At 36.1% G+C, this 20,914-nt stretch overlaps 1 protein-coding gene across 3 annotated transcripts in view; it reads left to right on the plus strand.

Moving 5' to 3' along the window:
- Positions 1–399: 399 nt before the first annotated feature.
- Positions 400–20,914, plus strand: part of DPH6 (diphthamine biosynthesis 6) — a 217,084-nt gene continuing 196,569 nt past the window's right edge. For all 3 annotated transcript variants that reach the window (XM_050898234.1, XM_050898233.1, XM_050898235.1), the window contains exons 1-3: positions 400–485; positions 4,682–4,776; positions 7,130–7,323. In XM_050898234.1, the coding sequence (XP_050754191.1) occupies positions 463–485; positions 4,682–4,776; positions 7,130–7,323 (312 nt within the window). In that variant the 5' untranslated portion in view covers positions 400–462. The remainder of the gene's footprint in view (positions 486–4,681; positions 4,777–7,129; positions 7,324–20,914) is intronic.

Below are 20,914 nucleotides of genomic sequence, written 5' to 3' on the forward strand. Positions count from 1 at the left end.
AAGAAGGGAAAAGGCGGGCGGGGGAAGGCGGCAGGAACGCTAGGGCGATCCCACCGCAGCCCCGGCGGCCCGCCCGGGCCTACCAGCGCGGCCGCCCTGCCCTCCATAGGCGTCCCGCGCGCTGCCTCCGCGGCCGCGCCCTCCACCCCGCCCTCATCTGGGCTGTGCCCGGCCTCCGCCGCTTCGGCAGGCTCGTAGGGCCGCGGCAAAGGCAGGCTGCCTCTCCCGGGCACGGAGCAGCGGCGGCCTGCCGTACCGCCCGGTTGCTCAGGCAGTCTGCCGGCCTGCCCCGGGAGGAGGGTCCACTGAGGGGAGGCGGCCAAGCGGTAGCGGTAGCAACGGAGGAGCCGGCAGCGTGCGCGGCCCAGGGTGGCCGGGACGACCGGGCTTTTTCCCCGCTGCGTTTCGCAGCTGTCACGCACCTCCCCGTTAGCGTTACCGCCCCCCGGGCCCGTGAGCAACATGAGAGTAGTGGCTTTAATCAGGTAACGGGCTGAGGGAGCGCCCATGCGGGCGAGCGAGGGGCGTCTCGCAGGCGGAGGCTGGCGGCGGCGGGAGGGCGCGGAGAGAGCCCAGGCCAAGCCCGCCTGCCCGCCCCGGGAGCAGCCCGGGGGTCGCGCTCCCCCCAGCGCCGCCTGGCAGACCCTCTTGCCCCGGCTCTTTCCGCCCGTGCGTTTCCTGCCGCCCCCCCCTCCCCTGCGCGGAGCGATCGGGCTCCGGCGGCGTCTTGTTCTCAGCTGCCGGCTCGCTCTGCTGCCCGCGGGCTGGCTGCGTTTGAGTGCCGGGGTGAGGCGTTCCCTGCCTGTAGGCAGGGTGAAGCTGTAACGATTTACCTTCTGCTTTTCCCTTATTCCTGGGGCGCTCAAGAAATACTAGTGTCTGTTTAAAAAAAAAAAAAACAAAACCAAAACTACGAAAAAAACCTCAAAAAACAACACCCAAAATTATTTTCCCCGATCGGCTGCTCCCCGTTAGCCCGTCTCCAGCGCGGAGGGAGCCGGGCCGCCCGGGCGGTGGGGCGAAAGGGCCCGGAGCCGCCTGAGCTGCCGCCGGCGGCGTGGTGCGGGGGGGAGGCGACGGCGGGGAGCAGCTGCGTCCCTGGGGGTGCAGAGCCTCTGCCGCATGCCCTTCAGTTAAGGGGAGTGCTCCTCACTTGCAGTTGAATTGCCGGGTGCTTTTCCTTTCCAAATGTCTTACGCTCTCTTCGGATAAATTTTCTGAACTCTTAACGATGGGTTTTTCTAGTGTGTCTCTTGAGAGAGATTTCATTTTGCTCATTTTTAAAAAGATGAAGCTCACTCATTTAAATAGTTGCAGTTGGACACTGCCCTGTCAGGGGCTGCTGTATTTGCTCCCCCCCCTCCCCCCCCCCCCGCCGCTTTTTGGCAGTTTCTGCAGTTCTTGTACTGTAAATGGCTTTGTTGTATTTTTTTAGAAAGAGATTAACGTTTTCTTTTTGTAACAAGGACAGGTGTGTTCTTTTCTTGAGAAATAATAGTTAATTAAAAAATAACAAGCTAAGAAACCTGTAAATGGAAAAGGATTGTGCGGATGTGAGCACTGTATTTTTATTTTGCGTGCATTAACTATTTACTGAAGTCTTAACATTTAGTGTATTGATTTCTCTCAGGCAATGTCTAATATCAGACCTTGTTGAAATTGGGGTTTGGCTGCAACAATTGCAAATCATTCCAAACATCACCCAAAGAGGAAAAAATACAGCAAATGTTATCTACGTTTTTCAAGATTTGCTTAAATACAGAGTAGGAAAATCAGCTTTGGTGCTTTTTCTTATTTTATAGATAAGATTTTGTCTTCCAGGTTTATTTATTTTGATATTCTCTAAGCAGAGGAATGTGTTAAAAGGCAGGATGAAATAAAATCCTAAAAACAGGTTTCTGACACAATTGCTATTTTAATGGGCAATTTTACAAGGATGGATTTAGTTTCAGTAATAGTTTTAAGAAGAGTTTTAAAGAGACATCAAAGTGTCTGAAATCTTTGTAACAGAGCTAGCCTCAAAGATCAGAGGGAAAAAAAAGTATTTGAAAAGTGTGTCTTACTTTTGAAAAGGTCAGGATTATATATAAAACTACTTTAACCTGTTTCTTTTTCTTCTAAAATGTTGGCCTCACTTAAAGTTGATAGTCTTGCTTTAAGGTGGTATTTATGGAGTAAACCCTGTATTGTGTTTTGTGCTAAGTCATAGACATTTTAAAGCCAGTCTTCAACCTGAAATACGATGTTTTTCAACTCTTTAATTCTTCTAGAATTTTCTTACTGTAAATGGTTACGCTTGTCAATAGAAAGGAATTTTGTCCAGAAGTCTTTTATAGACCCGTATCTTTATGGTTACCATATTTTTTTTCTTCTGGTATTTTGTTTGTTTATAAGCCTAGCTGTTAACATACTTGCAACATTGTCAAAACTAACCTTGACTGTGGCCCGACTTCGTACAGTTTTCTACAAAAAGGCCTTGTGATTTTTTTGTGTGATGAGAATTGAGAGGAGTCCCCTGGCTGCCTCAGTACCTGCCTTCATCTCTCTTCTTAAAGCTATTTTTCTTTCTTTGTTGTGTTACAATCTATTAGACAACAGCCAGGCTGGGACTGTGCCCAGTCTACCTTCCTCCCACAGCATGGGCTGTCTGGCCTCATTGGTCTTAACCGTCATGTGTTTTACAGCTAGATTAGAAGGCCTTGTAGGTAGGCACCATTTCGTTTTGTTTCTTGGTACGGTTAGTTTTTAGGGCCGTGCTAACAGTAATAAAGAAAATAAATAACAGTACAGTAGCATGTGATCCAGTGAGCACTCTACAAATTTCGATCAAGTAATTGGTGGTCAAATGTGGGAAATCTGAATGTAGCCTCATCTTAACGTGTCTTTTTTTGTTGTTGTTTTGATAAATTAATTGAAAAGATTAATGGATTTATTCTAGTGTGCTTTTAATTTTTGATAAAAAATACTGAAATGCTGCAAACAGCATAGGCAATTATCTACTGTCATATAATTGTTTTTCTGAAGTTGTGTTTGGAGTTGGAATCAGAACTAGTGGGAGGCTTTTAGTTTTTAGAATGAAGTCATTCAGAAAGAAAAGAGCCTTTGTCTCGAGCCTTTGTCTCATTATGATTCTGTTAAGCCTGAAATTTCACATTATGAAGTGAACACGATCTACTTTTTCAAGCTATCAAGCACAGTATCCAGAATTAATGAACATATGATTTTTTAAAATTTTTTTGTCCATATGTAGGTTAGAAGAAAGTTGTAGGTATGCATGAGAATAATGTCAGGTAGAGATGGAACCTCGAATTAGGAATCTATTTATTATATTTACTTTTATAGCACTGAAACCTAAGCAACTGCTTTATGGAAATCTATTGAGTATGAAAGGATGCCATGTTATTTATACTATTTCTACTTTAGGTTTGAGTTATACAGCAAATTAAGGTCAGCATACAGAATTTTAGCATGGATAAAAGCAGAAATTGAGGGGAATAGCTGTATGGTTACATTCCTGTAACGCACTTTCAAGCTCTTGCATAGAGGGCTAGATAAAAGTGGGAACTTTACGTTGGAAATGCTGAAGAAGTTTGTTAGTAATAGTGTGGTCACAAGGAAACCGACGGTCTATTGTAGCAAGGACTGCTTGTACTATCTGTTCTCCTGTCCATGTCTCAGTGACTCTAAGGCAAGACACAGTTTTACAGAGCTGGTCTAGATCTCTGTTCCAGTTCTTGCCCTGGACTGGTTTTTGTGCCTTGGCATTTAAAGAAGCTGCACAGAATCTCCACCTGCAGTTGTAGTTTGAAGGCTGAGTCTGAATGTGGATTTTGTAAGCAGTGTGTATTCTAGAGTACTCTTAGTTTTATTGTTAGACTATATTTCTTTTGATAGTGATTAAAATCCATGAAAAATACTATATTTCAGTTACACCAGGAGAGCAGGATTCCTTCCTCACTGATAGTGGAAAAGGTTCCAGTAAATCTTGAATGAACGTAAAAATTAATTGTATTCTCTGTGTTAGAATATCATCCCTTGGCCTCAGAGAAGAATACTGTTCTGTTTGGTTTTCTATTTTTTTTTAATTGGCAGTAATTATTTTTGTTTACAGTTATATGCAGTAAAAAATTTCTATGTCCAATGCAGTGTCAACTGAACCTACTGCCTGTAATAACTACAGCTTTTGAGAATGGGAAGTACGTTTAAAATGTTGAAACTTTAGGCAAAGTATGCCATGAAGGATAAATGTTATTCCTAACATGACAGTCTTCATTTAGAAAGACTGCTAATGCTGGCAACTCTCTGGAGTAGATACTGTTTTTTTAATCCAAGTTAGCTAGCAATGAGTACAGAGTAATTCATCTCTGGGGTAGAAGACAGCCCTTGCTCTGAAGTAACAAGTGTAAGTGGCTGTTCTTCATGGAACTTCTCAGATCAGTAGTAAGATACAGAACTGGACATGTGCTTTATGGATACTGTATGTAGGCACTATACATATATAGTAAACGTTGTGTGGTGAAATCATCCTTGTCCTACTGCTAATATTTTGCAAGCTTTTTTTTATTTCAAAACTTTATAACCAGCTCTGATGATATTAATTTTTAAGTACTTAGACAAAAGTCATAAGGGGCTAAAACTTTTATCAGTACTTTTAACTGCCACTATTTTCTTTTTCTTACAGTGGTGGGAAGGACAGCTGTTATAATATGATGCAGTGTGTTGCTGCTGGGCATCAGATTGTTGCTCTAGCCAATTTAAGACCTGCCGAAAACACAGGTATGAAAGCCGCATTTCTTATAGGAGATTTTTTTTTAATATTAGAAACAATGGAGGCACAGCTGTGCCTGAATTAAGGTCCTTTATGTGTTTTTATATAGTTTTGCATATTGAAGTGCAATCTAAAAATCTTAAAAGAGGTAGAAGAAAGAAAATGCTATGGAGACGTATTAAACATATTTTTCCTCAAAGGGGAAAAAAACACAGGAAGATGAAGATTAGTAAAATAAAAGCTTAGACAATTTGAAAAAGGGAGAATATGAATATTCCTGGTGGTAAACAAAGGGATTGTGTGAGTTTAGTAGCACAAATAGTAAAAGGTGGTAGAGGATATCATCAAACAAAACACTGTATTTCTAGAAATGCTTTAAACTGGCATAAACCATTCCAGTTGCCAAAAATATGCAGTTTTGCTGCTGCTCATTTGTTTTCAGCCTTGCGTATCTTCCTCCATTATTCTAGCCCAGCATTTGTGAACTGGATTGAGGAACTGATCTGGATTGGAATTGACTGTGATGCACTTCTTTTTCCTGCCTTTTTCCTTCCTTTTAGCTTGGACCATTTTCCTGATCAGTTCCTCACAGGCTGCACCTAGACATATTTCTGTGAAAGAGAATGGGAGAAACTCAGGTAGTCTAAGTCAGTGGTGAGGTGAGAGGGTGAGCTGAGTACTTCTGTGTTGGACTAGAGCATAAACTGAACTTGAAGTGAGACTTGAAAAGGAAGTGAGTTGTTTCCCAGTTGGTAGGGGAGTATGTTAACATAGGTTAACTGTTCAACATATGTTAAACAATTGAGTATGATATCTGGTAACTGTATGGTAGGAAGATACACAGAAAGTGAAAGAAAAAGGGAGCTGCCATCACAAATGAGTCACGGACGGAACTGACAAATGCTAGAGAGTATAGGAACAATTTATTTTCTGGGTAGCTAGGACATAATCCTCTCTAATCTTGATGAAATATGTTGTCTTTAATTTATCCACATCAGAAATGCAGAATATTGTCATTAAAATCATAAAATGCTCTCTTTAAGTGTGTAGTTGGAAATTTTGTGGAAAGTTAATTGAGGTGCTTCAGGCAATAGCGGATTCTATGCCATTCATTTTATTTTATCTTGTACCACTGTTGCCTGGAGAGTCTCAATTAATAAAGAAACTGTGTATTCTGAATTGAATATCAGTTTAAAGACCTTGTCATATTCATGTATGTTGAAAAACACTGGGTTTCTTTTAAATCAACTCTTCTGGTCTAGGTTGGTTAGTTGTGATTATGGGTTTGGATTTGTCCATTTTGAGCAAAAGTGTATCTGTTATATGGCATCAAATGTGACATGACCTAATTGTTACATCACAAATTAGTTATCTTGATCAATGTTACAGACCTTTTTCTTTGAAAGATGTGCTACGTAGGTGTACAGCAGAGATGCTTGATGTGTCTGTGCAAATTAAGAGAAGTTCCAGTATTACAAATTAGCATTAAAATAGTGAACTGTGTTAGCTTTTAATAAATAAAGTGGAGATTTCACCAATAATGATGTTTTGCTTTATCAATCTGTTTGAAAAATTACCTGAAAGATTTTATATGTAAACGGTTTATCGTATAGTTTGAGAGTTAATTCTAATCCACAATGTCTGCATTTTAGCTGTTCTTTTCTTATCTGCTAGCTACAAACTGCATGTAAGAAAATTCAGTTAATTTTTTCACTTAGTTAAGGAAATAGCGGCAAAGAGTTGATTTCATTTCAAGCTTAATTTTTAAAAAGGAGTGAAAGTAGAAAGGGCCTGGATATTGTAACAGATTTCCTTTTCTTTTTGTATATTAAGCAATGTCAAAACGTTACAGCGGTCTACTTTTATTCTACTTAAGCACAAATAATCTCCTCTTCTTTCTTGATGACCATGATAACAGTAAAGTCTTTGGAAATTTTGACAACTTATTGCTTATTCTCAGTGTTGCAGTGCATTCCAAATTTCTTGCTCTGAGTACGTTGAAATGCATCTGGGTTTGTTCCTCTGAACTGTGTTCCTATTAAAATTACCATATAAATAGGAGCCGAATTGGACCGTTATGAGATTTTTGGATGAAGCAGGGAGGAATACTAAAGAAAAAATACACACCACAGTTTCCAAACAGGCAGCATGTTTGTGACAGATGTCTTCGTCTCCATACGTCTGTTGGGTGGAGAAATCTATTTTTTTTTCTTTCCATGTTTATAGAGGTATTGTCACCAAACATCTGTTTGTGAACCGAAAAATACTACCATTTAGATTTTCTCAGTGCTTTGTAGTATTATGATTATCTGTAATTGTTGAAATAATGTACCTAATATGATTGTTTCTTAATTGTGGCAGGGCAGACTGATGAATTGGACAGCTATATGTATCAGACAGTAGGACACCATGCCATTGACCTATATGCTGATGCATTGGATTTGCCACTCTATCGTGGTTTCATAAAGGGTACCAGTGTAAATACTGGAAGGGTGTACACCACGTGTCAGGAAGATGAGGTTGAAGACCTTTACCACCTCATGAAACTTGTTAAGGTATGCTGAATGAAAAGAACTAAATAATTTGGGACAATTATATTGCTTAACTCATTTATGAATTTAAGTAAATGATCCACTTAGGTATTTAAGGAAAGCTTTGAGAAAAAAAAACTGAACACTTTTACAAGTTTTATTTCTATTCCTTTGTTCTTCCTGGCACTGTAAATATATAGCGTAACTTTATTCCTTTTTCTCCCAATGTAAATCAGACTTATTAATCCCCATTTCAAGCCAAAACAATGTTCGTATTTAATAAAAACACCTGTAATAGCTGCTCGGCATATACTACAAAAAACATAATTGTGAAAATTATCTATAAATAAAATGTTTATGTAGTTTCATATTTGAAATAATGCATTGCTTGATTACTGGGATGAGAGATCTTTTGGGTTTTGTGCATTTATCAATGTATGGAAAGTAATGTCTAGACATTTCCATTTGTGTACTCTTATGCTCTGTAAACCAGAATCTGTTATTTGTTTGTATGTTGCAGATCATTCACAAAGTATTACAGAATATTTTACAATGATAGTTTTGATTCTGGTAGTCCTGTAACTATATTCTAATATATCACATAATAGTAATAACATGTATCAATCCTTTTTAGCTATAAAGCCAATTAAAGGGAGATAATGAGCATATTTCCTAAAACACTTGAAATTTATTCTCCGTTCTTTTCCAAAATGTTTCATGTAGTACTTTATTTTCCACCGGAATTAAATCGGATCTCATTGAAATAAATAGAAAACCTCTCATTCACTCCAGAGGTTTTACACAGTTTGAGTGAACGTTCTATGTCTATTCCAGTTAATTGTGTTAATGACGGCAGTGCACAGTACTAAAACAATACAATGTTCAGAAAATCATGTTACTTGCTATTTTAAAAAAAGTAAATATACATTTAATTTTATTGATCAAACTGGTAGACTACTTTCTGAAACTTCAGCTAAAGATATTTGTAGTCTTCAATTCAGGTATTGAACATTTTCTAGCCCCCTTTCTTCCATTGAAATGAGAATTGAGATTCATGAACCTAAAAGCTTCAGGCTTATTCTTTATTCAGTTTAAAAAAAAAATAACTTGCAGATAAGACCTAAGAATGTGGTTTGAGTGCAGAGTGCTTCCTGAACCATGTTGGAGTCAAATGTTACATCTTCTAAACATTTTTGGCAGGGAAATCATGTTCCTCTAAAGTAACATCAAGGTCACACACCTGTGTTGGAGTATGAGACTATGAAATGGGAGAACAGTGCATGTCAGCTGTACGGCCTCAAGTTGCACCAGAGAAGGTTTAGATTGGATATTAGGAAAAATTTCTTCACTGAAAGGGTTATCAAGTATTGAAACAGGCTGCCCAGAGAAGTGGTTGAGTCACCATCTCTGGAGGTAGCACTTAGGGACATGGTTTAGTGGTGGACTTGGCAGTGTTAGGTTTACGGTTGGACTCCATGATCTTAAGGGTCTTTTCAAGCCTAAGTGATTCTATGATTATGCTCTGGAGTGCTTCATGGAGGTTTTAAATGGAATGTGCATATCATGCAGTACAGGAATTGAAAGAAATACGGTACAGCAGTTTTAAATTATTTTTGAACCATGATAGTATTAGAAATTAGAAGGACTAGTGTATGCTGTCTCTTAAAGCTGCATACTAACAGCTTTCTGCTGCTGGGTAAGATAATAAATTACTGATCAATTTAATTAAAAATGGGCAGATTAGTGGCAATTAAGATGATACTTCCTTTTCGATTCTTGCTGTCTTTGGAGAAATGGATGCCTGACATAAATTAATACTAATGTTAAATCTTGACAACCTCTGCTTTGGAAGTTTGTACATGATAATTATAACTATAGTTGAAAGAGATGTTATCAAGTTGTCTGGAACTAAATAACTATTTCTTTCCTGTATAGAAATATTAATTCCACTATATGGTATTTTAAAGACATATGAACAATACACCGCCTGTATGTTAGACTTGGGATAACCATGTCTTTACAGTCAAACCTATCTATGAAATTCTGGTGCAAAAGTTTCAGTAGAAGTCTTGCGTATTCTGATGAATAATTGCAAAATTATCAGGGGGACGTAAACTACAGCAGCTGTAAGTCTTTGTTTTTTTAGTTTTAAGAAAAAGACATGAAAATTTTTCTTTTGTGTGTTAACAGTAACTTCGAAAGCTTTCTATTTTGATTTTTTCACATTTTTTAATAACTGCAGTTTTGTAGCTTTCCTATGTAAGTCTTAATCACTGAGGATTTTGTTTTAGGAATTTTTTTCCCCAGATGTTAATAGTTTTAAACAGAGAGCTCAATTTGCATTCTGTTGAAGGGAGGGAAGGAATTCTGCGGAAGCCTTGTCAAAACGCATCCTTGAGTGGACGTAATTTCAAAACACTGGTCAAACTAACATAGCTCTGTTTTTCTGTCAAATGGTTTGGGCCCAACAATACAGGAAAGGTGTGTCTAGATCAAAATCATATAGTGTGCCTCACTTCCCGTTTATAAAGAACGCTTGTATTGCAAGTACTTCTTTAGTAAAAAATTAAAACACATTTGAAAAACTAATATGAATTCAAAAGTGTTTGATGTTTTTAAAAACAATGTTATGAGAACAAGATTTCTAAAAAGCTAAATATTCCCCTGTAGTGCTGGGAAACCCAGGATGACAGTCCTGTTCTAGTTCATGGGACTCAAAAAGTGATATTGACTGCCGATGACTGTAAACCTGCTAATTTTGTTGTCACAAACTCAGATGATTGATAGATATGAAGGAAATTTATATTTATTTTTTAGTTGCCTAATGCCCTGTTTTAGATTCTGTATTCAATATGTATTGTGAAACATATCAGAGTATTTATATGATGTCTAAATGTATCTTACTGTGCAGTCCTCACCTGATAGTAGAATATTTACTTTGTGAGACATGTAAATCCTGAACTCTAAGGAATAATTTAATCTACTCTCCATGTTACTGAATAGGCATTACCAATACCCTTGTTTGTCCACGTTTGTCACTTTGTGTATTGGAGATTTTTCCAGCAAAGCATGTAAGCACTAGAGTTTCTTAGTTATCTGATTTATCCTTCAGGGTTTTATCATGGCGCTGTCTTTGAAACGAGGAAATGTGTGGGAAAACTGTGTTTCTTTTCCTTTAGTGGTTGGAAAGACTGGAGCGTGGAGGCGTTTTTATGAAACTTTCCTACAACATAATTCTCAATATAGACATATTTAACTGCTTTCTCCCTTTTTCAATGTAATTATGATCTTGTCCAAATAATACATTGATGTTTTATGCAAGCACATACAGAAGTGGTGTTAGATGGGTTGAATGTTGGATTGTTTTCTGTATCTGATGGAACTATGGCTCAACTTTTGTTTAGGGCAGTGGTTGTAGCAGCTTCCAGACTATACAAACCAATGCAAGATAATTTATTTCAGTTCTGGGTTTCAGTAGACAGTTCTGCCCTCTTCCAAGTTTCTTCCTTTATCTCTTCCTTTATCTCCTCTGCTCTGTGAAGGCTTTGCCTTTATTTGGTAAGTTTCTACTGCTGGAGTAATTTGTAGAATTCTTCAACTTGATAAAAACTTGATGCTTTTTCTTCTAGCTGTTTTTTCATCTTTTTCAATAACATTTTTCATTATTTGATTTTTTTGAAGTTAGTATTTAAAAAACTGACTCTATTTATAGTTTCTTTGTAACAAATTTCCCTGTGTTTATTATAAGGCATGCAAGTTAATTTTCAGTGCATTTTCAGTTTTAACATGTTATTTCTGTCAGAGTTCTTTCTGTCATGCACTTTGTGGGTTCAGAACGTGCAAGCTTACAAAAAATCAAAGAGTACACTTGAAAGAAATGAATATATTGGATCTCGGGACTGAAGGATTATTAATTATTATATCATCCATTGATCATCAGCTGAAAAGTAAGAATTGATGTTGGATATATTGGATGTATGGAACATTTGAGTAATAATAGCCTTTGCTTGTGGTAGTGTTTCATTTTATCAGTAACGTGGAGGGTGAAAGAAAGAAAATTTATTTTCTAAAATATTGTCACATTCTGGAGCAGTGATCTTATAACTCAGTCACTAAGAATAAGTAACATGGTTTTTAGTTACGGCAACAAAGAGTTTATTAATACAGTGTGACTCCTGTATTTAATAGTTGTTCTTTAAGGGCAGGATCACAATTTTAGAGATGGACCCAGACTGATGTTTACTGAAGACAGGAAATATTCTTATCTAAGAGTTAAAATTGCAATAGCTGTATAATTTTAGATGTTATTTAAGATGATATTTTGTCTCAGACAAAAGTACTTTGGCTGTACAGGTTCAAGTGGAATAGAGGTAACTTAGGTCCTATCGTTATTCACTGAAACTCCCTAAGACTTGGAGTTCTTCAGGAAACAGTTCTTCAGGGTTTGAGGTGAATGAATGAAATACAAGGTTATTCTGTGGCCTTTGGATAGGGATGAATTCCCTCACAGAAGATAAAGCTTTCAGTTCCTTGTTATTGCTAATAGTCTTCCATGCTAAGGAAACAGTCTTCCTTTCACCCTTCTCCAGAATTTAGCTGCTGTGGCCAACGGGTAAAATGAGTTCTCTGATTCAGTCTGATGACTGACTTTCTGTGGCTTTTGTACAGCCAAACATCTAGATGCTTCCATCAGGAAAAATACATGAATAAATGTAACATAGTATTCCACTGCAGGCATTGCTTCACTGTCGTCACTGTTATAAAATGCATTTAAAAGAAACAGTAAAGTATTTAGAAATAGTCATTTGGCTTTTAAGTGTCCATTTTAATCAGCTCTCCGTAGTCCCCATGACTTCAGTGGTAGTATTTACATGATAAAGACTGATAGGGTACTCTTAACTCATACAAATAAGGTTTGCAGATTTTCTTAGGAGTCTTAAAGATCTAAATATTACTAGTTATGGAATCCTGATTGACTTCAAGAATCTGTAATCTGAGGATCTCAGCATGCTGTTCACCAAACTATTTTTGCAGTTTATAAGTTCAGACAAAGTAGGTAGCTTCCCCCTCTCACTAATGGGATTCAGAGAGTTCAGAAGTGTGCAGAACAGTTCTGTTCTAGTCATCATTTCCCATGTTTTCAGTTAAAGAAAATCTGCTATTTTTCCTATTACGATTTGAATTATTTGTAGATATATAGATTAATACCTCAAAGGTATATTTCTCAACATTTTTGAAAAAGATTAAATTATAGGAAGAGGTATTTGTCTTTATGCTGAATTTCCAAAATAATCACTCCTCCTTAATTTTTCCCCCTATATTTTAAGATTATCGCAAATCAAGAATACTGTGCCCCTGATATTTTGATAGATTATATATCATTCGGCAATTGAAACACAGAATTTATGTACAGCAAGTGAAATTATAACATCAGTATTGAAAAAACATCCTAAAAAATCTTCAGTGCCCAGTTAGGGGGAACAGTGATAGATAAAACAATGGAATTTATTTTTTGGGCCCTCTACTACTTGTGTTAATTAGATGAACATTTGGAGACCCTATCTCCTAGCACATTTCTTTTTGCCTTTAGACATGAAAGTTAAATGTGAACTTTTAGAAGCCGTATGAAACGGCTACCTACACTGACAAGAAATAAATAACTGTGCTTCTTCATAAAGTAAGATTTTTTTTTGTGAGACATAATATTTGCTGTGGTTTTTCATGTGGCATAGACTAAGTTCCTCTACCTTTTATAATTAGATTTTTATCTGTGAGAATTTGAAATGTCCCTTCGCACTCATCATGTTCAATGGTTTGGTTTTTTTTAATCGACTTGTTATTTTTTCTTTTAATTAATTCTGGAGCGGAGCTCCATAGCTTCCTCCAGGTAGGGGATGACCATTGTCATCAGCAGTGAATAAGAGTGTGAATTAAGGGAAGAGGGTAAGAAGTAATTGCATAGTTGGCAGTGCTTTAAGCAGTGTAAAAATAATTATGTATCTTGTTCCATTCACAAGACAGGGTTTGTTTATATTTTTTTTTTGTTGTTTGAATTTTAAAATGAGATGGGAACAAGGAAATTTTTTAATCAACAGGATGCCTGTCATTCTCCATGTCTCATCTGAACTGTTCAGGAAGGGTCAATTTTTTTTCCAGAAGGGGATCTTGAGCAACATCTTTGAGGTAGTTTCTTACCGTGAGAAATGTTGAGCTTTATGTAAACAAAAAACTCACTGTATTTCTCCCTGTTAGGTGTGTGGAGTTGTTTTCACTCACTCTCAGTCTTGTTGTGTTAATATTGAATAAGCAGAGACAGTCAGGCTGGTGGTGAAAGATGGTAAGCAAGCCTGAGGGCTTGTTCTGGTCAGCTTTAAACCTCTGATTGCCAGGTTTTCCTAATTTCCCATTTCCAGGGCATCTCTAGCGTGACCTTGCCTGCTGAATATGATGTTCTGGGTTGCAAGATTCTCACATGCATTTGGAAGTGGGCAGCCAGGCATTGTTTACAGGACGCCAAATGAACCGTGCACTCACAGCAAGTTTGATAAACACACATTTCCTCCCTTTATCAGTGAGATTGCAGAATGTGAAGTATGAGTTTCCAGTTTTACTCATTCCCTTCGAACCTTTTCCTGTTTAAAAACTGAATCTCACTAATTGGATGATGATACATCCTTAGATTTTGTTTTGCTTTTTTGTTATTGTTGTCTTGAATTCAACTTACTGGTCACTGACACTTTATTTCAGTGCCTACCTTGACCAGGTTTGGCAGACTTTCAGATAAAAGCTTTCCACTTGTTCAGCACAGAAAAGGTTCATCCCTATCAATGTAAAGTGAATGCTAATTAACAGTAATGACTTCTAATCACTTTGCTTTTATACTCCTTTAGGAGCACTGCTATTATCCAATGTAGTTAAGTGAAATGCTTGTATATGAATCAACAATGCTGTTATTTCTTCTCACAGCTATTGCTCATAATCAAGCTTTGAATAAATTACGATAGTAAAATTGGTTTTAATGTGCTGTATTGCATGGGGAGAAAGGAACCTCAAATATCTTGTTAAATATCTTGAATATTTAGAGAGTTATCTATTAACATTTTGGCATTCAGTATTGTAGTTAAATGGAAAAATACATTAAGATGTTTAAGTCAATTTTGTAAATGTTATCAAAACTTTTTTCATGGTTTGAATTTTATTTAAGTGACATGCATAGACTCAGCAGCCTCAGTAACAGCCCCATTTGGATCCAATTGCACATCTGTAGGAATGAATTAGAACATTTCTGAGTTAAAATGCAGTTAAGTTTTACATAGAACAAACATGTATCTTAACTTGAGAACTTCACCTGTTTTAGCCTAGTGTCATAGTGTATATTTAGTAGGTTAATATGCATTTCTCTTATTAATACTGTGTATCTAACAAACTGTTAATTTTGTTTACATGCATGCAACCTGCCTGCAATCATATACACTTCAAAAGGAGTATAAAAGTAATACTAGTGAAATTTTATTAATACCTGGAAACAACAAAATAAGATGAAACTTTATTTTAGCAAATCTAGACTGCTAGAAACAATGCTAATAAAAACCAAGAGCTAAACAGATTACTAGACTGGTAGTATGTTCAGCAATTTAAAAATAATTCTGATTTAGAAACAGAATTAGGCTAAAGACAGTATATGTACGAATTTGAAATTTAGTGAACTTTTCCACTTAACATTGCACATACAGGGCCTGTTTGAAAGCCAAGGATGGCAAAACTTGGATGAAACCCATTTCTGACATGCACATTAGTTTTTGGTTTTATTTATCTTATATTAACAAGTTGCTTGAAAAAAATTACTTCAATCACGTAGAAGGAATTCCAGGTCTCAGTGTCTGTGAAGGAACTGAGGTCCTGCTTGGTAAATATATTTATGTTGTCTGGTTTTGCAATGTAAAAAAAAAACAACCTGGATTTTCATTTTCTGTGGCAGTTTCCTTTCATGTAGTACCTCTGTCTTTGCGTGCTTAGAGACACAATTCCTCCACAGTTACCATCACAGTTCTTATGCATGTGGATGTGAGCGAGTATCCACAGGCACCGTCTGTGGTTTTGATATTGTTTGTTTTGTTCATTTATTCATGTAGCTGTAGACAATTTTCTGGTACATGTTTTGTTTGCTTGAGCATCTTCTCTGTTAAGATTTATTCTTTCTTTTATTATGAAGTTATTGCCTAACTTAATTTGAAAATACCTTCCATGTAGCCTTTCCTCTTTAAATGTGAATTTGAGTCAATATTCATAAAAGTCCTATGTTTTTTACTGTAGTACTGTAAAGCATGCTGCTTGTGGGTTTTGCCACCACATTGTTGAAAAAGAGCAACGCCTTTCTTCTCTACAGTTTCATTTAAACGGATGGTACTATCCATACCTTATTTCAGTACTTTGGTTTCTTACTTGGCATCTTCATCAAGCTTTTTAAGGATAAAAATGAAAAATATAAAAAATGAATTATCTCATTCTGTGCTGAGGTAACTGGCTGCTCTACATTATTTACACTTCTCATTAGGCAGCGGCAATATATGTTTTAAAATGTATTAGTGTTTAATGAAATGTAATTGGGGTTCTAATAAAATACAATCAAGGACAGGTGAGCTTTCATATAAATGAACAGCAAAACATTTATCAAATTTGTCTTCATAAATATTTTTATCTCTGAAGCTCATTGTGTAAAAATCATTTTGCTTTCTTATACAATTACTGAGTTATTTAAGCTGACTTATTTAACACCCCACCCCACCCCCCCGTTCATGTGAATGTCATACATACAGCAATTGCATGGTTACATTATTTTCAGCTGGACACTTACTGTTTCTGATCAGTATATTTAAAGGTAATTCTTCTGGAAAGGCTGGGATTTCATTTGGTTTATATTGCACCAACGTTAGCATTTTCAAAATGATTGATTTGTAACTGTCATTATGAAAAGGAGTAAAATGGAACTGGCCTTTTACACTGTAAAAGGACTGTACAGTATGGAGATATTCTTTCTGTTGATAAATTCTGCCTGTGGAAGAATTGCGTAACAGTCATCACTCATTTTCATATTGATTATGAGTGGGATTCCAGTAATAGGTTGCTGTTTGCAAAGGATAAGGCGGCGCTATGATTAGTTACCTTTTCCATGGAAAGTACTACAAAGGAAAATGCCAAATGCATGCACTGCAGTACTCCTATCAGCCTGACAGTCTGTTATGTGAACTTTTTTTTCAGTCCATTTTCCTTTAGAAATACAGCTTCAGTCTTTTTGCCTTATTATTGTTTCAGGTTTAGTGCATTTGCATGCTCTCCTAACTCCGGATTCTTTCTTTAGTTAGTTATTTATTTTCCTGACAGTCTTCTGTTCTTGGGCCCTGTCACTACTGTAACTCTTGAAAACTGGTACAACAGTGCCCTCTGTAGTTTCTCGCTATATGGTTACTACGTACAGCTGGTTTTGAGCATTCAGGTAAAGAACAGGATGTTTAGACTTATTTTTAGCTCAAACAAAAGCCCTTTTTTTTCTTAAGGAAACATTTTGATTTTTCACTGACTGTTTTACATGCAAGAAAGGGAACAAAAGAGACTATTCTGAGTCATCTTTTAGGTTTATAAGATCTGTTGTCATTATCTAGTGAAAATCTGAAATTGTATCAGGCATTCAGGGCAGTCATTAAAACTGGATGGGATTTTCTGAGTTGTGTAGGCTTTCCTGAAGTTTTTGTTTGAAGTGGAGCTTCAAAACAAAATAATTTTAAACTAACTTCCTTTGTGCTTGCTGCTTTTCCTAAACTAGGTCTTATATGGTCTGCCAGGGACTAAAGACATGCTCACCAGCAGAACATCTAAGCTTTATTAATGATGTTGTTGTAATTCACACAGTGACTGAAGTAATTGTTGTTCATTAGCATTGATTTGTCTCCAAAACTCATTTACAATTTAGATTTCTCTTTTACCTCATTATAGCTTAATATTCAAATAACTTTTTATTCTATGTTTTCTGCAGAACTTGTTGAACGGGTTCAGTATTGAACATACATGTTTCCTGCATTCACATACATGCACATTCACACTCATACGCTGCCATTTAAATATTATAAACTACAATAAAAAAGCATGACCTTTTAAAAAATAAATGCTTTAACTACAATTAGTTTCTTCTGTAACAGCATCATAAAAGTCACTCTGTGAAAAGTTAAATGGCTTTATTTTATGATGGGGAGTGTTAATGTATGTGTAGAACACACTCTTAATGCACTTCTATGAAATGAAAATCATAAGTCATTGCAGTAAATTATAGTTAATGATGTAACCATTGATGGCTATTCAAAACATTCCTGTATCTCTAATGATTTGTGTAAAACACATGACTGCCCACATGCCTTAGTTCGTTTGGAACAGTAGATAGATAAATGCACCAGCTTTCTACTTCTGAAGACCATTTTTTCTGTGTAACAAGTGATAAGAATTTTGGTGGAGTAAATAGTACATCACAAACTGCTTCTTGCAGTATTTGAGATCTGGTAATAAATGATGATGAAGACTAATTTAAAATTAAATTAAGAGATGAGATGTTTCAGGAGTGTAGTGTGTAGAAGCTTTGATTTTTGTCTGCCTGTTTTATGGGTAATCTCTAGCCTCTAGTCATATGACATCTTTACTTTTTAGCATGAGATTTTATGTACTGAAATGTTGCTGGAGGACGCAACTATTATGGCATAATGTGTACTGGCTAATCCAGAAAATACCCCATATTTACTATCCATTAACATAAAACGATTACAGAAGTTAAAAAAGTGACCCATGTTTTTTGAGTAAAGCAACTATTATTCTACTGGCAAAAAAGTAATGTTGAATTTGGTCAAAATGACTTTACTTCACACTAAATTTAACTGAAACTCTGAATCAAGCTTAATTCTTGCACTGATTGCATAATTATTGTTAATCTTAAATATTGGGAGAGTTTTTGTTTCATTTTTATTAATGAGCTTCTTCATGCATGTAGGGTTTTTTATGGTAAAACAAGTAAATTTTTTTTTTCTACAATATGGCCAAACCATGGATTTTTATAATTTTTAAAGTGATCTTGAAAGTTTACTTCATGAAGAAAGGGTAGAAACTGAGTATTAGAAAAAAGAGGCGATATAAATTTCTACTTTAAGGTAAATAGCTACTTTAGATATGATTTGAGTCTTTTCAATGGAACTTCATCACAGTTCACTCTCTTTAGACAAATCTGTCATTCAGATCAGTGGGAATTTTGCTTAGAAAATTAGTTCTTAATTAAAATAATATTTTAATGAAGAAAACAAATACAGGTGATTTGTTATAAGTGTGATCTGGTTGGCAATGAGAGAAGGATTTAATTTCAAACTGCAACGTTTGAGACAAGGTGCTGTCTATTTGGGAAAATGAATAAGGTATATTGCAATGAAAATGGCAAATTAAGATTAAACATAATTAAAATAGTGATAAATGTAGATTACATTATTGGAGATGATGAATTACAGCTTTTCTGTCTACTGAGAGCTGGCATAATTTACCAGGACCAGGCAAAGAAGTGGCAGAGCAGCCACTGCAGATGCTCATAGGAGATGTCCTGTTCAGTTCACATACTTTTCTCTTTTTAGTTAAAATGTCAATGGTGATTTTACCCCATCCTACAATCATTACCTCCCCCCAAAATACCACACTTCTTTTCATTTAGTTGGATTATGTGATCCCTGTCTGAAATATTTAATGAAGGAGAATATATGTTTAAGGTAAATCTGTAGTTGAAAATACTTGTTTTCAACTAACTTGCTTAATAACGATCACTAAATAATTTTCAAATGTCCTTTCATAAAATCTGAGCTGATGCAGGGTAGTTAAGGGTATTTCTGAAGGTCATCTTAATTTTAGTTTCCAGTATTTCTTTGACTCCGAAATACCAAAAGATGTGGAGACTGAATGTTGGGAATGTCTTTTGTATAGAAAATAATAAATATCTATTCCGATTTACTTGGTTAACAGTTGTGTACACTATAACACTAATTATAAGAAGAAAAATAAATATTGCAATCTAAAATGGAACATTATTTGACATAACAAAAGAAATACTGACTTTTCTCGCTGGAGATGTTTATAAGAACATGACCCCAGGGCAGTCTTTATGATTAAATTTAAGTTTTAAGACCTCTTTTTTTTTTTTTTTTTTTTTTAAGATATTCTTTTAAAGACATTTTTTCTTCTACTTTTAAGACATTCTTCCTATGGAACTTGATCACATGAGAGATAATCTTTGACAGCATAATATTTTTGAAGAAAAAATTAGTATTTAGGTTTTACTTGGTTACTTGATGGCCTGTCTGTTTTTGTAACTATAGGAAGTATAGATAATATTCTCAAAATGACTGTGAAGTGTCAGTAGATACTGAGGAGTTAGGGACTAAAACCAAATGAACACTCTTTCTTTGAAGTATTTTGTTATGGACCTGTTTGTTCTACATTCCTTAGGCATCTTGTTTTGCTGTCTTCTGTGTTATCCACAACCCCTGGTTTTTTTCTTTTCTTCTGTTGTTCTGCTTACACAGTGACTTGGTAAGTTGTACTGCATACTATATTTGATGGTTTTTGGCCTTTTTTTTTTTTGTAATGTACTTTTGGTATCCAAAACAGTGATACCACTGTATTTCAGGAAGGCACAGTTTATTACAGAATATGTCATCCAAGTAGGTGCATTAAACTACCTGGCATAGCTTTGTCTTCTTGTCTTTCTTCAGCTTCTGTGCTTCTTGGCCAATGTACCAGCACAAAGAAAGGATTAATGTGTATAGATATATAATATTTTGTAGAACTTGAGTTTAACCTGTAATGTTTGTGATTTTACACAGCTAGATAACTGTTGGTTTATAATTGCTGGGATTAATTTATGTAGTCATGTTTTATTCTGCTACAGTTTTACAAAGTCCAGTAATTCTTTTCTCTTACATTACATATTCCTTAACTTTCTTTAGACCTCTACAGTTTTCCAGTAATTTTGATGTTTTTGTGCTACAATAACCCTTTTTTGCCACCTTTAGAATTATCCTGATCCTTTGGAGACCAGTCCTGTGTTCTTAGGGAAAGTCTGTCAGGCATTATTTATTACCCACTTGTCATTGTGACTTATTCATTGCTTACATCACCATTCTCAAAAGTATTGCTTTACAGAAATGGTGAACAGTGCTGTGAAGGGAAGATCAATAAATGCTTTCAAAGGAAGATTTACCCTGAGACTTACATCTTCTTTTTAATACTAAATCTGTGCTATTAGTTATGAGATGGTTTTAATATTTTGACATCAAGTACCCTGTTTCTCAAAATGGAAAGATGCTATTGCGTTAACTAACTTTTGTGGAGCAGCATGACTTCAGCAGTTAAGTTGCATAACGTCTAGTTTTCCAGTTTTCAATACTTAGTGGCTTTTCCTGAATGCTTATCTTCTGAGCTGAAAATACACAGTTTCATTCCCTAAGAAAAAGTCATAAATCATTTATATAATAAACACTTGAAAAAATTTCTTTGAATTTTACTGATACTGTCGTGTGTAACTGCACAAAGAGAGTGCTTG

The sequence above is a fragment of the Gymnogyps californianus genome, chromosome 5 (assembly GCF_018139145.2).
Source record: "Gymnogyps californianus isolate 813 chromosome 5, ASM1813914v2, whole genome shotgun sequence".
Taxonomy (NCBI): domain Eukaryota; kingdom Metazoa; phylum Chordata; class Aves; order Accipitriformes; family Cathartidae; genus Gymnogyps; species Gymnogyps californianus.